The sequence below is a fragment of the Suricata suricatta genome, chromosome 15 (genome assembly GCF_006229205.1).
Source record: "Suricata suricatta isolate VVHF042 chromosome 15, meerkat_22Aug2017_6uvM2_HiC, whole genome shotgun sequence".
Lineage (NCBI taxonomy): Eukaryota > Metazoa > Chordata > Mammalia > Carnivora > Herpestidae > Suricata > Suricata suricatta.
In genome coordinates, this window is record NC_043714.1 from 46513694 (window position 1) to 46534635 (window position 20942).

The window sequence follows — 20942 nt, forward strand, 5'->3', positions numbered from 1 at the left end:
TGCACTTGTCTTCTCAGTAATCCAGGAAAAAAAGAATGTTTAGGTGTTTTTTATAAGTCACTTATGTCCTGGAGCCAGGGGTCTTGTCTAGTCAGTGGTCTTGGGAAACCTTCAGGACAATCCCACCCAGTCACTCCTTAGATGTTATCTGTTGTGCTGGAAGACTCCAAAGAAATCATTAGTTCCTTGACCTTTACAAGGAGGGCATATATTATCTGTTTTACAATGCCTGGGTAAGCTGGGGATATAGGTCCTAGCAAAAATAGAAGCAGGAAAAGCAGCAGAAAAATGCAGTTTTTCATGGGGCCCCTTTATTTTCCCTATCTCAAATATATGTATAATATTTAAAACCATGCAACTGAAAAGACTACTGACAGAGTATTTCTAGGAAGAAGAAGAGTTCTCAGGTTTAATTCCTGGAATACTCCCACAATTAGAAGGCAATGAGGAAAAATCAGCAAAGGAAATTGAGAATAACTGGTCAGGGAAGTAGAAGGAAGACCAGGTGGAAAGTGGTGTCTCAAAAGCCAACTGAAGAAAGCGTTCCAGGAAGTGTTGACAGTGTCAGTTGCTGGTAAAGAGTCCCGGATTGATCATTAACCACTTGGTTTAGCAATGCAGGCTCAGGTTGCTGGTGTTGGTGACCATGACAGGAGCACTTTTCATGGAGTGATGGAGTTAGAAGTCTGAAGTGGGCTGAATAAAAATGGGAGGGAAGGAGTTGGAAATAGTGAAGATAGACAGCTCTTTGGGGGAGTTTTGCTGTGTACAGGAGCAACAACAGTGAGAAAGAATGGTAGCTGGAGAGTGAGGGAATTTTTTTTAAAGATGGGAGAGAAGATGGTTCTGATGGGGGTGATCATATAGAGGAAAAATTTGATGATACAGGACAGAGAAAGTACAATTGTTAGAGTCTTATTTTTAGATAATGAAAGATGTGATTTAGTGCACTAGTAAGCAGGATGCCTTGCTAAAGGAGCAAGGGTAATTTGTTCATAATCACTGGAAGGAAGGGCAGGCTGTATGAAAACAGGTGTCTGTAGGTTGAAAATGTGCCTTCTCTGCAAGTGTGGAATGTCTCATTTGATTATCTTTTCTGGAAGTAGAGAAGGTAACAGGATCATTGTCTGTCAAGCAGGATTGGGGGAGATGGCTGCTATGGATAGAGAAAATGTGGAATTCTTATCTAGGAGAGTGGAAAAGAGAATAAACTAAGGAAATGTAGTATAATGGCCTGGAAGAAATACCAACTAACCTGGAATTAGTGGTTTTACATTTTCATGAAGACTAGTTTGTGTGGTTGTGTGTGTGTGTGTGTGTGTGTGTGTGTGTGTGTGTGTGTTTCATTTAGATATATTCATCTACCTGGGTCAAAACATGGATATCTTAGTTCATTTGGGCTGCTATAAGAGAATACCATAGTTTGGATAGCTTATAAGCCATAGAAATTGATTTCTCACAGTTCTAGAGGCTGGAAGTCAGAAATCAGGGTACTAGCATCGTTAGGCACAACTTCTTCCAGGTTGTATACTTCTTGTTTCATGCTCACTGGGCAGAAGTGGGCAAGCTAGTTCTCTGGGGTCTCTTTATAAGGGCACCAAATCTCAGTTGTGGTGGCTCCACCCTTATGACCCAATCACCTTCAAAAGTCCCCACCTCCTAATACCATTATCTTGGGGGTTATGATATCAGCATATGAATTTGGGGGGTGGTGGTTGAGGGGACACAAACACTTAGACCACCTTATGGAGTAAATAGCACACTGAATTGAACTAGTGTTTTGGTTTTGCAAAGTGAGTACCAGAAAGGAGATAGGGCAAAGGAATTTATAGTATTTCCAAGTGTGTGCAGATGCAATTTAAACTTTGTAGGAGGATAGTGGAGGGGGAGGTGTGCGAGACTTAAGAGAGGTAAGGAATTGTTAAAAAAAAAAAAAAGTTGGTGTCATCTATGGTTTGTAGGTCTCAGTGTGTTAGAAAGTCATTTAAATTAGGATACTATAGAGAATGAGCTTCTTAATTGTTTGTTGTTGTTATTTGTTTGTTTTTCCTGTTAGACTGTATGTAACTTCATTGAAGGTAGGGATCTTGTTTATGTCCTTTCTTGAGTTTCCCAGAAATTAGCTTGAGACCTGGCACCTGGTAGGCTCTCAACAAAAATTTTTTGAATAAGTGGGTGACTATATGGAACAGTGAGTCAGTGAATGCGTGAAACAATGTTTTTAGGATTTCTCTTTGTGCCACCATTGTATGATTTATGTCAGGTATATCTTAGCTTAAAAAATATTTTGGTTATGAAGCTCAGTGTGTACATAACATTAAATAAAACAAATGAAAAATCTATTAAGTACAAAAAGTAAAATTAAAACTATTTATAAAGACAACATGAAAACAATAAGTAGATTTCACACTTATAAAAGTACGTTCTTATGAATCTACTTTCCTGATTATAAGAGATTCAAGTTGCCTCAGTTCAGATTAAATTAATACATCCCAAATGATAAGAGGAATACTTACTGAAACTCAAATAATGGATTTTTAAATAGGTTTTATTCCTGCTTAGTGGCATTGATTTTATTTTTAACCACTTTTAGGTAGCTCCTTAAAATTGTTTAAAATCCATTGCAAAGTAATTACTTAATCAAAAGTTATTTTTAATACCACATATAATTAAAGGCTGATTTAGATTATGTGACCTTTGAGTTGCTGAATAGAATCAAATCTGTAAGGTAATAATTCCATAGAATTTATTTTTAGCACAGGATTTAAGAATGTGAATTTTGGAGACAGACTACATGGATTTTTAATCCTGGCTCTATTATAGCCTAATAATGTGATCTTGGGCAAATTCTTTGAACCCCTCGATTGTACTTTTCTCACCTGCAAAATGTAACACTGTTACTTAGTTTCAGTGGTTTTTGTGGGGGTTAAGAATTATGTAGAGTGTATATTCCAATAACTACAGAAAACACCAGAACTGAGTGGCATAAAACAACCTTTAATTTGCTCATGGCATCTGTGGGTCCAGAATTTCAACAGGACTTAACAGGAACTACTTATCTCTAGTCTGGGACCTAAGCCCTAGGTGGTGGGTGGAGGGGGGTTGGGACACCTGAGTCTTCTCAGGTATTTCTCTCTTCATGAGATCTCTCTAGCAAAGCCTACGGAAATATATTTTTTTATATAAGGGTTCACAGCTCCCAAAGCACATGTGCCAAGAGAATGTTAGAAGGAAACCATGCTTTCCTTTTAAACCTAGTGTTTAGTTTTCTCTCTTGGTAATACATAAGGCAATCAATGTTATCTCACATCTAATGAAATTAGTTATGTGAGTTGATAATAAAAATCAACAATTCCCAAAGCTTGTTTCCAGTATGAAACATAATTCATATTCAGGTCATATTCGTTTCCTAGTGATACAGCTAATTTTTAATTTCTTGTGTAGCTTTACTCCTCTCCTTTCTTTCTCATTAAAGAAATTGAGATAGACATTAGCACAGATGCAAATTTGAATTAATTCTCAATTGAAATTTACTTTTGTTTAAAAAAGTTAAATAACTTGTAAACTACATTATCTGATCAGTAGCCTTACTTGCAACAATTTACAACTGTGTTATAACACAGTGGTTGAGAACTACTGATGCAGATCATGAAATATCCAATTACAGGTTGAGGGAAAGATTATTTGCTGATATTCTACTACTTATCATTTCCCAAATATATTATATATATTCATACTGGCAGTAGTAGTTGAATGTATTTTCCTTTCTTTGCTAAGATTGTATGTGTTATTTTCCTTTAAGAAAGTAAAAGCCTCCAGTAAGTAAAAATTTACTATGTATTTCAAGGTACCGTTTAAATGTCACCTACAAGCATTTCCTAAGTATTAGTCTTTTCTTTTTCTGAATAATCAACATTTTTTTAATGAAATGCCACAGTTTTGATTCTAAGAAGCAACGTTTTCCACATTACAGCATCTTACGAAGAGAGATAATTCTTAACATTAAATGCTTATCATTGTGTAATGGTAGCATTTTTGGTTTAGTGATATGTAAAATAACTGTATGTAGTATTATTGAAAGTAACTTAGATGTAATGAAGCAGAATACCATGGATGTATATTAAGGTATGTTACCCTGTGTTATGCTGTGTTATATATTTTACCTGTTTGTCTTTCTAGAATGAGTATCTGGAGGTCCTACTTGTACCCACAGAATCTATAACAATTTCACACTGTGTAATAATTAAAATAAATTCATGTATGTAATATATACAACCATTTAATCAATAGTATCTTCTTAAACAAGCATATATTCACAAACCCAAGGGAGCAAGATTTTTTAAAAAAAGATAAAAAACCAACAATGAATAATTTATTTTCTTATTTAAAATGCCGATGTATTTTGGGTATCCTTGGTTTTGCTTTGGAAGTTGAGACTTGGTCTAAAGAATCTATCTGGCCTTTTAGATCTGCTGTCTTTTATGTTTTGGTCCCTGTCTTTAAAACCTCCTGTTTTTAAAACTGCAACATATTAGGAACAACTTACCATAAACTTAGCTGCCTAAAACAACACACATTTACTGTCTCACAATTTCTGTTCCTCGGGAGTGTCAGCACGGTTTAGCTGTGTACTCTGCTTAGAGTGTCAGAGCTACAGGAGGAGTGCTGGGATGGCTGTGGTCTTATCTGGAGGCTCAGCTGAGGAAGAGTCTGATTCCAGGTTCAATGAGGTTGTCAGAATTCATTTCCTTGTGTTACTGGATGCCACCCAGAGTCCCTAGATGGTACCCACCATTCCTAAAGACGGTCTGCTGTTCCTGGCCACACAGGCTGCTTACTTCATCAAGCTAGCAAAGATAATCTCTAGAGCAAATTGACTAGCTGGGCAGTCTTGCTAATGATATCATGGGAGTGAGACTCCATCACCTTGCTGTCTCACCTTCTTGATTAGGAACAAATGCATGAACGCCACAAGGTGGGGATTATGGGGCACCACCTTACAGTCAGTTTTCCACCCCAACAGTTGTTTCTGAAGCAACTTCATGGTACATAGTTGGAAAACCATTGCCTTAGAGAATATTCTCTCTATATAACTTTTTTTTTTTTTTTTTTTTTTACCTTGGGCTTTGAGTCTTCTCTAGTACTGAACACTGTCCTTAATGGGGAATATCCTTATGCCTTATTATCAGTTTTAATGCCTACCCTATGAAGAAAAATGACCCCCCAGGAAGGTTTCAGCCTTATGTCTCAAAATACAGTTCCTGAAACACTTGCTCCATGAGAGAGGTTAGTGTTCCAATTAAGTTTGTGGAAACTGTATGTTTCCTTATAAGAAGCATTTTGTCATTATTATATGAAAAATCTTTCACTCAAGAAATCTCATTTATTTGCATTTAGTCCAGAGTTTTCCAAACTTATTTGACTAGAGGACCTTTATATCACTCAACCTATAAACATTTTGCAGAATCAGTGTTCCATGTTGGGAAATGCCAACATATAAATAAGGACCTTATCTATTTTAGAATGGAAGTTTGATTATTTCATTTTAATAATGATGAAAATTATGATACCATCAAATTGGGATAACTACAATTTGCAAAGAACTTTCATCTCCATTATCATATTTAAACCTCTCAACAATCTGTGAGATATCACAGTTAATCTCTCTTTATACAGATGAGGAAATGAGGCCTAATGTATTACTTGACTTGCCCAAGTCATAAATTTCATAAGTGAAACCAATACTTTAACACAGGCTTCGTGGCTCTAGCTATAAAACTCTTTCTGTCACAACACACTGTTTCCTTAAAACGAGTTTAAAGTTACAAATGAGGATGTTGCTGGGTGCCTGGGTGGCTCAGTTGGTTAACCATCTGACTCCGCCTTGAGTCATGATCTTGAGGTTCCTGAGTTCAAGTCCCGTGTCTGGCTCTGTGCTGACAGCTCAGAGGCTGGAACACTTTGGAATCTGTGACCCCCCTCTATCTCTGCCTCTCCACCACTCATGCTCTGTCTCTGTCTTTCAAAAAAGAAATAAACGTTGAAAAAGTTTTTAAAAATGAGGACGTTGCAGAATACTTTTATATAATATATGATTTAATTGCAAAACCTCTGTTAATCAAAGGTAATGAAAACAATGATATAAACAGTTCATAAACTCTTGCATTCACTTAATAACAGGAAAAATGTAATGAATAGAATATCTGAACTGTTTTTCTCTGTGTATTCAACACACAACACACACAGTACTGGATTAGTTTGTATTTTACAGTAGAGGTAAGTAAAGGAGAAAATCGTAGCCTAAAATGTAAGTCTTGATTATTATTTTTAATCAGGTTTCATATTTAAGGGTATTTAACTTGCTCTAATAGAATCTTTGAGTGTCAGAGTTGCATAGAGTTTAGTGTGCTTTTTGTGTAACTTCCTAACTGAAGAGCTGATTTTCTCTACATAATTCTGACAAGTGGTACTTCAGCCTTTTCTTTGAGTTGTAAGAAGTTACAAAGATAGTACACAGAGACTCCATGTGTCCTTCTCCTAATTTCTTTCAATGATTACACCTTGTATAACTATAGCACAATATCAAAACAGAAATTGACATCAACTTAAATGTTTTATAACATCACGTATATGGATTCACAAACCCCTGCTATTGTAAAGATACAGGACTATGGTACTGCCCTGAAGATCTTTATTATGCTACCCCTTTAGAGTAACATTTTCTTCTTCCCCCTGAGCATTCCTAACCTCTACTAAGAACTGATTTATTTTTCCTCTCTATAATTTTATCATTTAGAGGATATTGTATGAGTGAAATCATATGGTATGTAACATTTTGTGACTCCCCGCCCCCAATTCTGCATATTGCCCTTGAGGTCCATCTATGTTGTATGTATCAATAGTTTTATTCCTTTTTATTACTTATTGGTATTCAGTGGTATGGATATACCACAGTTTCGTCATTTGCCTAGTGAAAGATATTTTGGTTGTTTCCACTTTTTGGCTATTACAAATAAAAATACCTTTTTTGGTGAAATTTCTCTTCGTATAAAGAATTCAGTCTTTTACAAACATTAAATATGATCTTAGCAATAGTTTTTTCTTTCTTGGTGGATGTCCTGTATTTATTTGTGCAAGTTCTCCTCTATTCCTTGTGTTTTGAAAGGTATTTTTTAAAATCATGAATGTTTTTTTCTGCATCAGTGTGATTTTTCTCTTTTTTTTATTTGTGAATGTAACAGGTTGCATTGATTTTCAATATTCAACCAGCCTTGCCTTCTAGCAATAAACCCCATTTGGTCAGAGTGCATAATAGTTATTATATATTGCTGAATTCTGTTTGCTAATATTTTGTTAAGTATTTCTCTATTCATAAGGGATATGGGTCTACATTTTTTGTTGTTTGCCATTTTCTTTTTTGTATTCTGTTCCCTCTGATTTTTGTTTCTCTGTTTTCTTTTTCTTGTCTTCCAATGGATTATTTGAACTTTTTTTTAGAAGAATTGCATTTTAATTCATCTATAATGTTTTCTGAGTGTATTTCTTTGAAAAGATTTTTTTGTGTGGGTTGTTCTACGTAATATATATGCACAACTTATCACATCCCACTGGTGTTTACATTTTACTAGAGCGAAGTATAGAAACCTTGCATACTTTAAGTTCCTTTACCTTTCCCTGCTTCTAATGTAATTTTCTTAAATATTTCTTCTGTATATGTCAAAAAGGACATCAAACAATGTACACTTTTTGCCTCAGACGCAAATATAATTTAGAAAGCTCAAGAGGAAAAAGGAAGTCTATTGTACTTACCCATATTTTTGCTTACTATATTCTTCTTTCCTTCCAGTATTTCCAGGTTCCTTCTTTTTTTAAATTTTTGTTTCCAGAACTTTCTTTAGTCATTTCTTAGGATAGGTCTGCTGGTAACAAATCCACTTAGTTTTCTTTTGTCTGGGGATGTCTTTATTTCTCATTCATTTCTGAGACATAATTACCATATTTAGAATCCAGGTTGACATTCTTGTATTAGAACAATTAAAAATATTGTTTCATTTTCTTCTGGCCTCCAAGGTTTCTGATCAGAAATCCACTATTATTCACATTGTTTTCCCTCTTTAGGTAAGGTGTTGTTTTCTCTTGCTCCTTTCAAGACCATTTGTCTTTGTTTTTAGTTTTATTAGGATGTGTCTTGGTGCAGATTTCTTTGTGTATTTCTTGTTTGAGGGCTTATGAAGTTTTTTTGAATCAGTAGGCTTAGCTTACATGTTTTGCAAATTTGGAATTTTCAGTCACTATTTCTTCAAATATTTTTTCAACTTTAGCTTCTTTTTCTTCTTCTGGGACTACAGTGACATGAATCTTAAATCTTTTGTTATAATCCCTCAAGCCCCTAAAGCCTTGCTTATTTTATTTTTCCATTTTATTCATTTAATTTAATTTAATTTTAGCCTATTTTATGGTTTTCAGATTGGGTGATTTCTGTGGTTCTATTTTCAAGTTCATTGAATTGTTCCTCTGTTTTCTGTGTTCTGCACTTAAGCTAATCCATCTACTTTTTAAATTTCAGTTATTTTTCAGTTCTAAAATTTCCATTAGGTACTTTCTTGTGTCTTCTGTTTCTTGTTCTAGAACTGGAAAGCCCAGCAATACATTTTTGTACTGTTACTAAGGGAAGAATATTATCTTAGTTCTGTCCTTTGAAGCTATACAAAATAAGAATATTAAGTGATAAATATTATATCTAAATACTAATATGGCCTAGAAGCTTAAGACTATTTTGTATATGATTTTCATTGACTACTGTTTATTTAATTTTTTAATGTTTACTTTTGAGAGAGAGAGCAAGCAGGGAAGGAGCAGAGAGAGAGGGAGACACAGAATCTGAAGCAGGTTCCAGGCTCTGAGCCGTCAGCACGGAGCCCAACACCGGCTAGAATCCGCAAACTGTAGGATCATGACCTGAGCCGAAGTCGAATGCTCAGCCAACTGAGTCACCCAGATGCTCCCTGATTACTGTATTAATTCTTAAATAATATTAATTTTTCTCCTTCAATGAATGTTTACTGAATGTCTACCATTTTTGCTTTGGTTTCAAATGGTTAAACAGCTTGTATATTTTATTCACTAAGGAAAGAACTTCATTTCTGCTTCTTTGGTAGGTTGCAGGCCTGGAGAGAAAGAGACGTTGTGCACTGGGTCCTCACACCTTCATATAAACCAGCCAAGATGTTTCATTATGGTTTCCTCACTTTATTTAATCCGGTTTGGAGATTTATCAGTGCTCGGCGTCAGACAATATTGTAGTTTGAAAGAGTTTTCTGAGAAAGGAATACTTTGAACTTTTGGGTAGCCATAAAATTACAGTTGTCAATTTGTGCCATGGGGAAGATTGGGAAGCCCTTCTCTATTTTGTAAAGAATATTTTTCCCCCCATACCATGAATTTTGTGTATATTAGTACAATTTCATCATCCTTCACAAATAAACTTATTAAGAAAATTATCTCCAGTGGTTCTCAAACATTATTTGAGATCGTAATCACCTGGTAGGTTATTAAGACACAGATCGCTAGGCCTTATCTACAGATTCCTGATTAATTAAGTCTTGATTGGTGCCTAAGAATTTGCATTTCTAACAAGTTCCTAGGTGATGTTAATTATATTATTCAGGGGATTCCATTCTGGGAACTATTTGTCTCTACACAGTTTTTCTACTGCCTCATCTCCCTTTGATTCTCTAGTTCATCAGATTTTAATTTTCATCGTTCTATCCTGAGTGCTTTCTCTAACATCCTTCCTGATCTTCATGTCGCCAAATCAAATGCATACCCTCCATTCCTGATCTGCTGTACAGGAACCATTCATGATAGTTGCTTTCTCACTCTGCTAAGGAAACTCTCCTATTTGGTTTGGAGAATGTCATCTCCCTCCCTCCTTTTCTTTCTTACATGCTCTTTCTCAGCCTCTCTCTCAAATCAAACTCTCAACGTTAGAAACCAGTCGGCATCCTCCTCATACCTTACTTTCCATTCTGTTCCTAAATGATCTACTTACTCCAATCTGTGTCCTAGTAATTATGTACTAATTATGTGCATAATTTATGTCTGCAGCTTTGTCCTTCTTTGTCCCAGTTTAACAGATTGAATTTTTATATGTTCACTTGAATAATTTGTAGGTATGTTGAATAATATATCCAAAATCAGTTACCATATTTAATAAATTCTAAGATGTATATTTTTATCATTTTAATATCTGTGAATTCTATATGACTTTTTTTTTAGTCAATGACATTTTAGATTCTATGAAATAGACTAATCCCTTCCTACTCCTTCCTAATGAAAAATGCTTTCCCTCCAGTTTTCTCCATTTCTTAAATAGTCTTTCCTTCCATTCAGTTGTTAATGCCAGAAATTTGGGAGTTATCCTTGACACATTAGTGTTTCTTAATTTTTTAAGTGATCTCTGTACCCAACGTGGGGCTCCAACTCACGACCCCGAGATCAAGAGTCTCATATCTACTGAGTGAGCCACCTGGGTGTCTCTCTTCAGTCTTTCTTCATACTCTTATTTCTAAATCTAAAACATCTCTCAGTTTCCTCTTCTCTTACCTTATCCATTGCCATCACCTTTGTTAAAGCCATAATTACCTGCCTGACGGATTGCAACTGCCTGGGTGCCCATCTTGCTCAAAATCCTTCAGTGAATGAAATTCATAATCTTTAATAAGCATGAAAAGGCCTCTCTAAGCTGGTGTGTGTTGCCTCACCTCACTTAGCATCTTTTTGTTTCAGACACGCTAGTGTTCCATCAGTTCTAACCTACCATGCTGTTGCTTCTTCCTAGAATGCTCTTTCTTCCACTTTCCATCTGCCTACTGCCTTACTTGTCCTTTAGGCCACATATTTCAGTTCTCATTTTAAACATCACTTCTTTAGAGGTGTTTGCTGAGCCCAAACTCTAAATTAGATCCTATTATATTCTCCTTCATGGTGTGTTGAGGGTTCTACCCTTTGCGTGTATTATACTCTCCTGTATGACACTCATGATTTTTTTGTTGTGTTTACCTCCACTCTGTTCTGTGTTTCATTGTTTTACTCCTTATGCTAGAGCTAAGCACAATACATAGCAAATGGAAGGCGTTTAGCAAATATTTTTAAGTAAGAGAAAGTACAACTAGAGCTTCAAAAGATATATGTGCACAGATAGACTAAAAAGAATTTTTTTTCAATTGTAAGGCAAATAAGGAGCACATACATCTGGGAAATGGAAAACCTTTCTTAGTTGCCAGTTACATAAGTTGTCTGATAAAATTATTTTAAAAGAAAATTTACCTTTATGAGTGCAATATCTGCAGAAAAGTTGAAAAGTTATTTCCAAGTAATTTTAAAATAATTTGTGATATTTACATATTTATTTATTTTTCCTAATAAAATTGAGTGACTCTGTTTTTTCATTTTCCTACGAAATTAATCTTTTGTGTAACCAATTCTTCTTTTTTAAACCACCCCCCCCAAATTTTTAGGAGGTTTCAGCATTATAAAAAATATCCTACTACATTCCAGGAACAGCACTTAACTACCTGGCTTTTTGTTGCAGTGGTTATTGGCAAGCCACTGCTTAATTTTTAAAATGTTCCTTAATCTTTGCTCATGTCTATAGGCCAGCATGGAAAAAAATATATAGCCTGAGTAACAGACACAGTGGGTAGTTTTTTTTTCCTTTTGTGGAATATATAATTTTTTTCATTTCTATTCCTGTTTATTGTTAGCCTTTTCTCTTCTTGCAGAACTTTTTCCCTGCAGGATCCATCTAGAGTACATAAGCTTTATACTCTGCATTCTATCAATTTTACTCATTTGGAATCTTAGTTTTCTCTTGGGATGGGTAGCGAGTGCCGCAGACCAAGTTCTTGAAACCAGAGAGGATCACACAGTTAACAATGTTTATAATGTCTTTGTCTGTCCTTTCTTTCGCTGTCTCCTTTACTGCACTCTTTGTCTGTCTGACTCTCACAGGAGACATGGATTACAACTGGTTGGACCATACGTCTTGGCATAGCAGTGAGGCATCCCCAATGTCTTTGGTGAGACATGTGGAGCCTTACTATTTAATTTTCGTTTTTCATTTCACTTTTCCTTTTTGATTTACACCTTTGCATGTTTTCTTTTTTGTATCTTTTTTTTTTCTTTTTATCCCACACCTGTAGGGGACAGTCAAAAGGGAAAAAGAAAAACTAGTGAGCAGGCAGTTTTGTCGGACTCTAACACCAGGTCTGAGAGACAAAAGAAAATGATGTACTTTGGTGGCCACTCTTTGGAAGAGGATTTGGAATGGTCTGAGCCTCAGATTAAGGACTCTGGGGTAGATACCTGTAGTAGCACAACCCTTAACGAGGAGCATAGCCATAGTGATAAGGTACTGAGATTGCGGAGCCTGCCTTTTAACCTGCTCATTTGGTCTTCGTTTGCTCTCTGTCACTCATTCAAACAGAACATAATTAAAAGGACAGGGCATTTCAGGGGTCAATGTAGCATTTCTTAAGGTGCAGAAAAGAAAAACAAAACCAAAACAAACAAACAAACCAAAATACTTCTCGCTTGCTTTGCTGTTTCTGTTGTTTGACGGCATACCAAAAAATAAGTAAATGAAATAAAAAATTAGGCTCAAAGGAATGCTTTGTCTATGGGCACATGAGAGAACGTTGTGATGTTTTTATAAACCAGAAATATGAAGAATTTTTGGATTGGCTTATCTGATTGCTTGCATATATTTTCCTTGGGATGAAAATTAAATTATTAATAGTTTCAATCCCAGGCAAAAGGGAGATAATTGGGTCTGTTTGCACAGAAAAAGTTGTTTTTCTTTTTTCCCTTTCACTGTCATTTTGCTCTTTTGTTTTTATTGTCATAGCATCTTAATGTAGTATTAATTAGTACTAGAACCATTGCCATCTGCTTTGGTATTTATTATTTTTGCTTTTAGTCTAGTGAGACTTTTGAAATCTTTTTACCATATAGATGTGAGTGATTGGAACTTGTCTTTTGCTTGCCAAATTCTGCATGAAGATGTGCATGTCACTTTTAGATAACTGTGAAACTGCGATTACACAAACCATTTACTTTGTTATTTGACGTATAATTTATAATCAGTGGTGTCACGATTCATAAAGGGTTTGGTTCTGTCCTGACAGAGAGATAAACTTCTAACGTTTTCAAGCTTACTTAACTGTAGATACGATTGAATTAGTCAATGAAATTAATTTACTAAATAGATCAAAGATCTGAAAGAATCCGTGAACCTACAAAAATCGAGAACTATAAGCTAGCCTCACCTTTGAATTGAGTCTGTTTCCTCTCATGCAGATTCAACTGAAAAGTGATTGGAGCTTGTGTATTGTTAGAATTCTAATCTGGAAATCTGTTTTAAGGAAGCCCTCATCATGGGTTCAAATGTTTTAATATAACTTTAACTTTTACCTTTTACTGTAATTAAGGCTTTCAAAGTCTTCCAAAAGTGTTTGAAGATTAAAACATCATATTCAAGTGAGTTAAGCTACATTGAATTTCAATCTATCTTTTTTTGTCTTGTGAATTTTTAATTAATCTTCAGTGTGTAGATAGTTTGCATAGATCTTCAGCATCTCTCAGATTTTATAGAACAATATAACTGCAGTAACGTGTGAGGGTACTGTAAGAATTTGAAGTAATTGGATTTTGAAAAATCTTGACCTTATAAGCATAATGTAGTATGCCCTTTAGATCCATGTTTTGAATACAAACTGGTTTGTGTAATCATAACACTTTGGAAATCAGGAGTTCAGAGAGATTGTACAACAAGGGGTCCTTTATCAAAAAAGAACATTGATTTCTTTGTTTGTTGATGCAATATGTCAGCACCCTGTGACGTGGCAGCCATCCAAGGATGGAGATCGTTTAATTGGTCGTATTTTGTTAAATAAGCGTCTAAAAGATGGAAGCGTCCCTCGAGATTCAGGAGCAATGCTTGGCTTGAAGGTATGTGATGAAGTATATGAGGTTTGGGCTCTCTACTCCTTTATAGATTTATGAGAAAAGCAAAAGACATTACTCTTTCCAACCTATACTTAGTGTTTTCCCCCATTTTCAAGAATTCCCAAGTATTTGCACTCATTAACCAAAACCTTTCCATGTTCCAAGTGTTATTTGTTATCCAGTCAATGTGGAATTTCCTGGTCAATACTAGAAATTTATTGTTAGACCGTTTTTTAGAAGGGTCTTCAAAATGCAATCTTTGCTAATAAATTCCTTTCTCCAGTTGTTTTAATGCCCTCTCTCTGCCTGAAAACTTTTCTTTTTTTTTTAATTTTTAAGTGTTTATTTGATTTTGAGAAACAGAGAAGACAGAGCATGGTTAGGGGAGAGACAGAGAGAGAGGGAGACACAGAATCCAAAGCAGGCTCCAAGCTCTGAGCTATCATCACAGAGCCTGACACTGGACTCGAACCCATGGACCAAACTGTGAGATCATGACCTGAGCTGAAGTCGGATGCTTAACCTACTGAGCCACCCAGGCGTCTCTGAAAACTTTTCTTTTGTTGAACCCAGTAGAACTCTCCTCTGCTAGATGGGTTACTGCCTGATTCATGAATTGTTTAGTAAAACCAACCTGATCTTCAAATTTACTTGGTTGAATTTTGGTTTTTAACATTTGGACTATAAATTTTGTATAAGTGTAGCACAATTTGTGTGTGGGTTTGTGAGTATGTGTGTGCATGGGAAAGAGGATACCTTTTAAAGTCTAGAAACTCAAAAATACTAATGCTAAGAGTCTTAATATAAATATTGATATATATTTGACTGTAAAATACCAGATACTTATTTGGTAAATAGGTTAAATAGACCTCTGTGGGGCTATTTGTGTGTTTGTGTGTGTGGGTGCGTGCGCGCCCATCTGTATGGCCAATTAAAAACTGAGATGGAAAAAAGAATAAATGGTTGTTAGAGTTAAGCAATTGCCACAGAAGTTCCATAGAATACAGTGAGATACTAGGAATCTTTGGGTGTAAGTGGAATTGCCCAACTAACACTTATTGGAGGCCTGCCATGGAGCTGGCACTCATCTGAGCATTTTGCTTGTATCATATTATTTAACACAAGAGATGAGAAACTGGCTTAGAGAGATGTCATAACTTACCCAGGTCACAAAGATGATGATGAAGGTGGAATTTAAATCCAGATCTGTCCGATAGTGTTCGAGCAGTGGAAAGTAGAGGTTACGAAGTCTTGGCTTGTTCCAGTTTACAGCAATTACCAGCAACATGACATTGGGCAGCGAACCTCCTCTTAGCCTCAGGCCCCTCATCTGTAAAATGGAGATAATCATGCTTATTGAATGGTTATAATAAGCTTAAATAAAACACTATAGAAACATTTAACACAGTACCAGGCACACTGTAAGATTTCAACGATAATAATGGTGTAGAGTACCGTTAATTATTATTATTGAAGGTTACCAAGCCAAGAACGTTTAAAAATGGTAACATAAGGATGTCAGCCCATAATACTTAGACATGTAATTTTCAGAATGAAACATAGGAATCTTCAGTTAATATTAACTGAACTCCAACTGAGTGTGTATTACTGCAACTTGAGAATAAATACATAGAATAAGTCAGTGATTTTTAAAATTCAGATATCTTTTGCTCAATTTAGAGGAAAAAACTAGCTAATGAAATTAATTACTACTGTTTGCTTAACATGCTGTAAAGTTGATATATTGATTGAATGATAGTTGATCAGAAACATTGATTTTTATAAGGGGCCAGTCTTAACGGGTACACATATGACTCCATAGTATTATTTATAAAGTTTGTTTTTTCCTTTTTCTAAAAGATATATATAAATAGAAACAGAAAAACAGAAAAAAATTGGGATGCAAATGGTTTAAAGTTTACATGAATTCTAATAAGATTAAGTGCATTTTGTAATTTTCTCAGAAAAAATCTGTCATCATCATATACATAATCAATGTGTCTAAAAGATTACTGACTAATGAAATTTTAGTAGATTATCATAACTGTCTCAAAGTAACAAATATTTATATGATGATGATACTTGAAATCTATAGAAATGGTAATATAGGGTCACCTGGGTAGCTCCGTTGGTTTAGTTTCCAACTCCTGATATTGGCTCAGCTCATGATCTCATGATTAATGAGATCGAGCCCTGTGTCAGGCTCTGTGCTGACAGTGTGGGGCCTGCTTTGGATTCTCTGCTGTCTTTCTGCCCCTCTCCTGCTCACTCACTTGCTCTCTCTCTCAAAAAAAATAAACTTTTTAAAATGTTACTATAATTATATAGTACTATAATAGTATGTTTTTAGAAATGATAAAAATAATTCTTTAAGACAGAAATTACAAATCATTAAATTTTTCCTAAGGTATGCAATACTTTTTTACAAATAATAGATTACATTGTGAAAAATTTAAAATATGTAAAACAGTCCTAATGTATTTAGTTCCTAATAATATTATATTATTTAAAAATTATTTTTAGAATATTGTAGTTTTAAAAGCTACAAGTTGTCTAGTTATTTTTTACTTGGATCTGCAACTCTGTTCCTTTGAACAGTATGCCTGTTTTAACACTTTCCTCTTTTAAACAGGTTGTAGGAGGAAAGATGACTGAATCAGGTCGGCTTTGTGCATTTATTACCAAAGTAAAAAAAGGAAGTTTAGCGGATACTGTAGGACATCTTAGACCAGGTAGGTTTCTGTCTTTGATTATTTGTATTTAAACTGTTAAACTCAAGTAGTTATAAAAGGGTTATCCTTGTTTAGAAGTGATTTGACCAAAAACAAGGGCTTTTTAACTTAAATATAAATCTTTATTCATTAATGGAAAGTATAACTATTATTTCTTGAGTCACATTAGATTAAAAGATTGTTATTTAACTGATATTATTATTATTTTGCTGATGGACATTCTTATTGTGTATCTAGTATTATTTTGCTCCTTAGCTTTTTTTTTGAAAAAATTCCAACAGTTTAGGAAACAAACTTTATGGATAAATACATATTTCCTAAAATGTGTTACTCCTGATCTCTTTGACAATGGATACTACTGGAGAGGTCCTTGGGTACCTTAGAGAAGATATGAGAAGATGTTAAGTATTAAGCTTCTTGTAAGGAACTTTAGATAAGGTGCTTAGTTGCATATATATTGAGAAACCTAGAATATAGTCATAAAGTTTTCAAAGAGAGAATGGATCTTAATAGTTTCTAGAATTAGATAGTGTCTAGAATTAGATTCCTATTAAGAAACTACAGAGATAACTTCTATATAATTTTATTCCTCAATAGCTTTATCCTTTTGGGTAAAAATCAAATTTGATGCCAGTGGAGCTGTCCTCAGTAGGTCTTACTCCATAAGGGTGATTGTGTTCTATGGAGTTCATTACGGTTTAAGACTGCTTTTGTTTCACATGTATTTTATGGGATGAGTTTTCTTTCTAAGATTATTGTTACTGGAATACACTCTAGGTGATGAAGTATTGGAATGGAATGGAAGGTTGTTGCAAGGAGCCACGTTTGAAGAAGTATATAACATCATTCTGGAGTCCAAACCTGAGCCACAAGTGGAACTTGTTGTTTCAAGACCTATCGGGTGAGTTGGTCTGTGCACTTTCTACACGTACCTTGGAAAATTGACAACTAAACAATCTGAAGTGTGCGCTCCAAAAATGCCTGGTTGTTCTATAACAATTACTGTTTTGAGGACAATGCTTCTTTTCTCTTTTACTAAAACAGCTCACCAAAAACCATGACATCACTTTATCTTATCATGCCAGAATGCATAGTTCATTATAAAAGAAGAAGAAATATTTAGGTGTTTATTATTTTTGTTGTCCTGGTAGCACAGTGGAAGAGGGAGCCCAGTACTGTTACTTTAATGTTTTTAAGGATTTTATTTTTTTTTTCCATTTAAAAAAATGTTTATTTATTTATAATAAGAGAGAGAAAGAACACAAGTGGGAGAGGGACAGAAAGAGAGAAAGAATCCCAAGCAGACTCCACACTGTCAGCGCAGAGCTCCATCTCATGCCCTGTGGTATCATGACCTGAGCCGAGATCAGGAGTCAGATGCTTACCTGACCGAGCCTCCCAGTTGCCCCAGTAACAATTACTTTTGAAAGGAAGTTTCATGAACTTCGGTCCTCTACATTATGAAAATGAGGGTCAATAAATTTTACGTATTTTTTCAAAATGGAGATTTGAACATGGGAAAGAGAAGGCCTAAGGGCATGCTATTCCTTAATAGGAACAGTTTAAGGAGCAATGTGACATCTTTAAGGAAACAGACAAAAAAATAAGCAAATACCGAAGTACTCCGTGGCTTTTGTAATTTTTACTTATAGATTAAATTAACAATTTCCAAAAGTTGGCAATAAATATCATCCTTTGTGCTTATATTATGAAAATTACTCAATAAATATCACAGCAGTTTCCCTTATAGACTCTATTCTAAGCCACTGTAAAAGATATACCTATAGCTAAGTAAAAGCAATAAAAATATATATATACTGATAGCAGCAAATTATTAAATACAAGCTTGGGTTAAGGGTGGAAGCTATAGAAATTTTTTTTTTGTTGTAGAATACTAATATCCTGTTTTTATTCATTTAGGAAATATTTGAACTATATTATTTTGCTCTCTTTTTATGTTGGAGAAAATGACTTTATGTTGTTAACTTAGTTTTACTGAAATGTTCCTTTCAAAGTAGTGAACTGGCACATGACATTGTATCTATTTTTCATTCTGTCTTTTCATAGTTTTGTAATATTATAAATTGCATTGTATCAGTGTATTAATCTGATCTATTTCTTGGTATTGAAGGATCTTCTAATCATATTTTGGTTTAATATCTTTAGTATTCTTTTATGTACTTTTCTGAATGATCTTAACCATTAAAATCTACCTCTCCTGGCAAATCTCAAACAAAAATGTGTATATTTTTGGTATAAATGCAGTTACAGTTTTTAAGTCCCAGTGAAAAACATTTGCATTTTTCTCAATGGAGTTATTACATTTAAAAAATTTCAGTCACAATCTGAATCTTTAAATATTTATTTTGGTTATATTTTATTTGCATTTCAATGTTACTGAATAAAGAATAGAATAAAATTCAAATATATCATAAAACTTATCTTGAATTAAAAAATTTATTAGAATGGCAAATCATATAATAAAGCACATAAAAAATAAAGTATATGTTTTTATAAATCTGATGTAAGTGCATATGAGTATTCCTTTTTAAGTAATTGGGGTTAGCTCAGAATATTTTTATTAGCAATGAAGTACTACAGCTTGTTTTTTCTTTCTTTTTTTTAAGTTTATTTATTTATTTTTAAGAGAGAGAGAGAAACAGAGTATAAGTTGGGGAGGGGCAGAGAGAGAGGGAGACACAGAATGTGAAGCAGGCTCCAGGCTCTGAGCTGTCAGAACAGAGCCTGACGTGGGGCTTGAACCCTGAACTGTGAGATCATGATCTGAGCTGAAATCAGACGCTTAACAGACTGAGCCACCCAGGAGCACTCATCTTGTTCTTTCTTATTTATGTAATGCACGATTTTGTTCACTTTACACTGTCCTGTTATATGTGGGCTGATAATAATCAAAATAGCAGTTGCATTAATTGTTGAAACAATTTCTTGTTTTCTTATTCTATCATTTCAGAGATATCCCTAGAATACCTGATACCACACATGCGCAACTGGAGTCTAGTAAGTTTCATTTATTTTAGAAGAAAATAATAATGTCATTTACTGGGGGCCTAATGAAGTATTTGATCAATTAACACAAACTAAGAAATATAATAATCTTGTTATCAAATATATAGTCATATATAAATGAAAAAGTTTAGTATTGTTTCATGTTATTGTGAGGTAAGGTACAAAATTCTATAATATTTTAAAAGTTTTTAAATCATACTATCTTAAATACTATATGTTGTTAGATAGTTTTATTAAGGTATACTACCACAATCTGCACCTAAGTGCACAGGAGGTAAGTTTTGACAATCAGATGAAACCATCATCACAATAAAAATAATGAACATACCCATCTCTCCTCAAATTTTCACCCCTTTCTTCTTCATTTCTTCTGATTTTAAAATTTACTGCTCTTTTTTTGAGAAAGAGAGAGAAAGAGGGCACAAGGGAGTGAGGGGCAGAGAGAGAGTCCCACAAAGAGCGGAGAGAGAGAGACAGTGGGAGGTGGGTCTCTCCCAGGACTTGTGTTTTACCCGAAGTGGGGCTCAAGCTCATACAGTGTGGGACTCGAACTCACGAGCATGAGATCATGACCTGAGTTGAAGTCTGATGCTTAACAACTGAGCCACCCAGGTGCCCTAAAATTTACTGTTTTGTAAACTAACTCTCAGTAAGTGAGGGGGATATTTGAGATAATCTAGAGAATAATATTCTAATTTATATTTTTAGAAAATGGGACAGTAGTTCTGATTTAACCTCAGGGTGGTTCTGGAACAATAGACATTTAAGTTTAAGTAATGTTAAACTCATAAATGCTTTTTATTACTTGTGTCTGTCGGAGTGCCATTTCAGATGTTAAAGAAATGAGTTTTTTCCAATGAACTGTTTCTTGATTGATTGAGAGTAGAGTAAGGCATATTGTAAAAGAAGAGAGGAGGAGGTTTGCCATTTGAAATAAGATGATCAGGATAGACCATATTGAGAAGGAAATATTGGAGCAAAGAATTCAAAGAGTGGCTCTCTGGGGGAAAAGCTTTCCTGGTATAGGCACTGGGTCATGTTACAGCTCTACGCAGAAGAGCCTACGATGCACTTAAGGAAAAGCAAGGAGGCCAGTGTTGCTGCACCAGAGTGAGGGGCGGGGGGGGAGAATGAAGGGTGCAGAGTCATGGCAGCCAAATTGTTTGGACTTCATAA

General features: G+C 34.8%; 1 protein-coding gene across 1 annotated transcript in view; it reads left to right on the forward strand.

Moving 5' to 3' along the window:
- The window catches only part of RIMS2 (regulating synaptic membrane exocytosis 2), a 497675-nt gene that overhangs the window by 263128 nt on the left and 213605 nt on the right, over nt 1–20942 (forward strand). The window contains exons 6-10 of the mRNA XM_029923706.1: nt 12013–12080; nt 13891–14010; nt 16640–16739; nt 17517–17640; nt 19711–19757. Coding sequence (XP_029779566.1) covers nt 12013–12080; nt 13891–14010; nt 16640–16739; nt 17517–17640; nt 19711–19757 — 459 coding nt within the window. The remainder of the gene's footprint in view (nt 1–12012; nt 12081–13890; nt 14011–16639; nt 16740–17516; nt 17641–19710; nt 19758–20942) is intronic.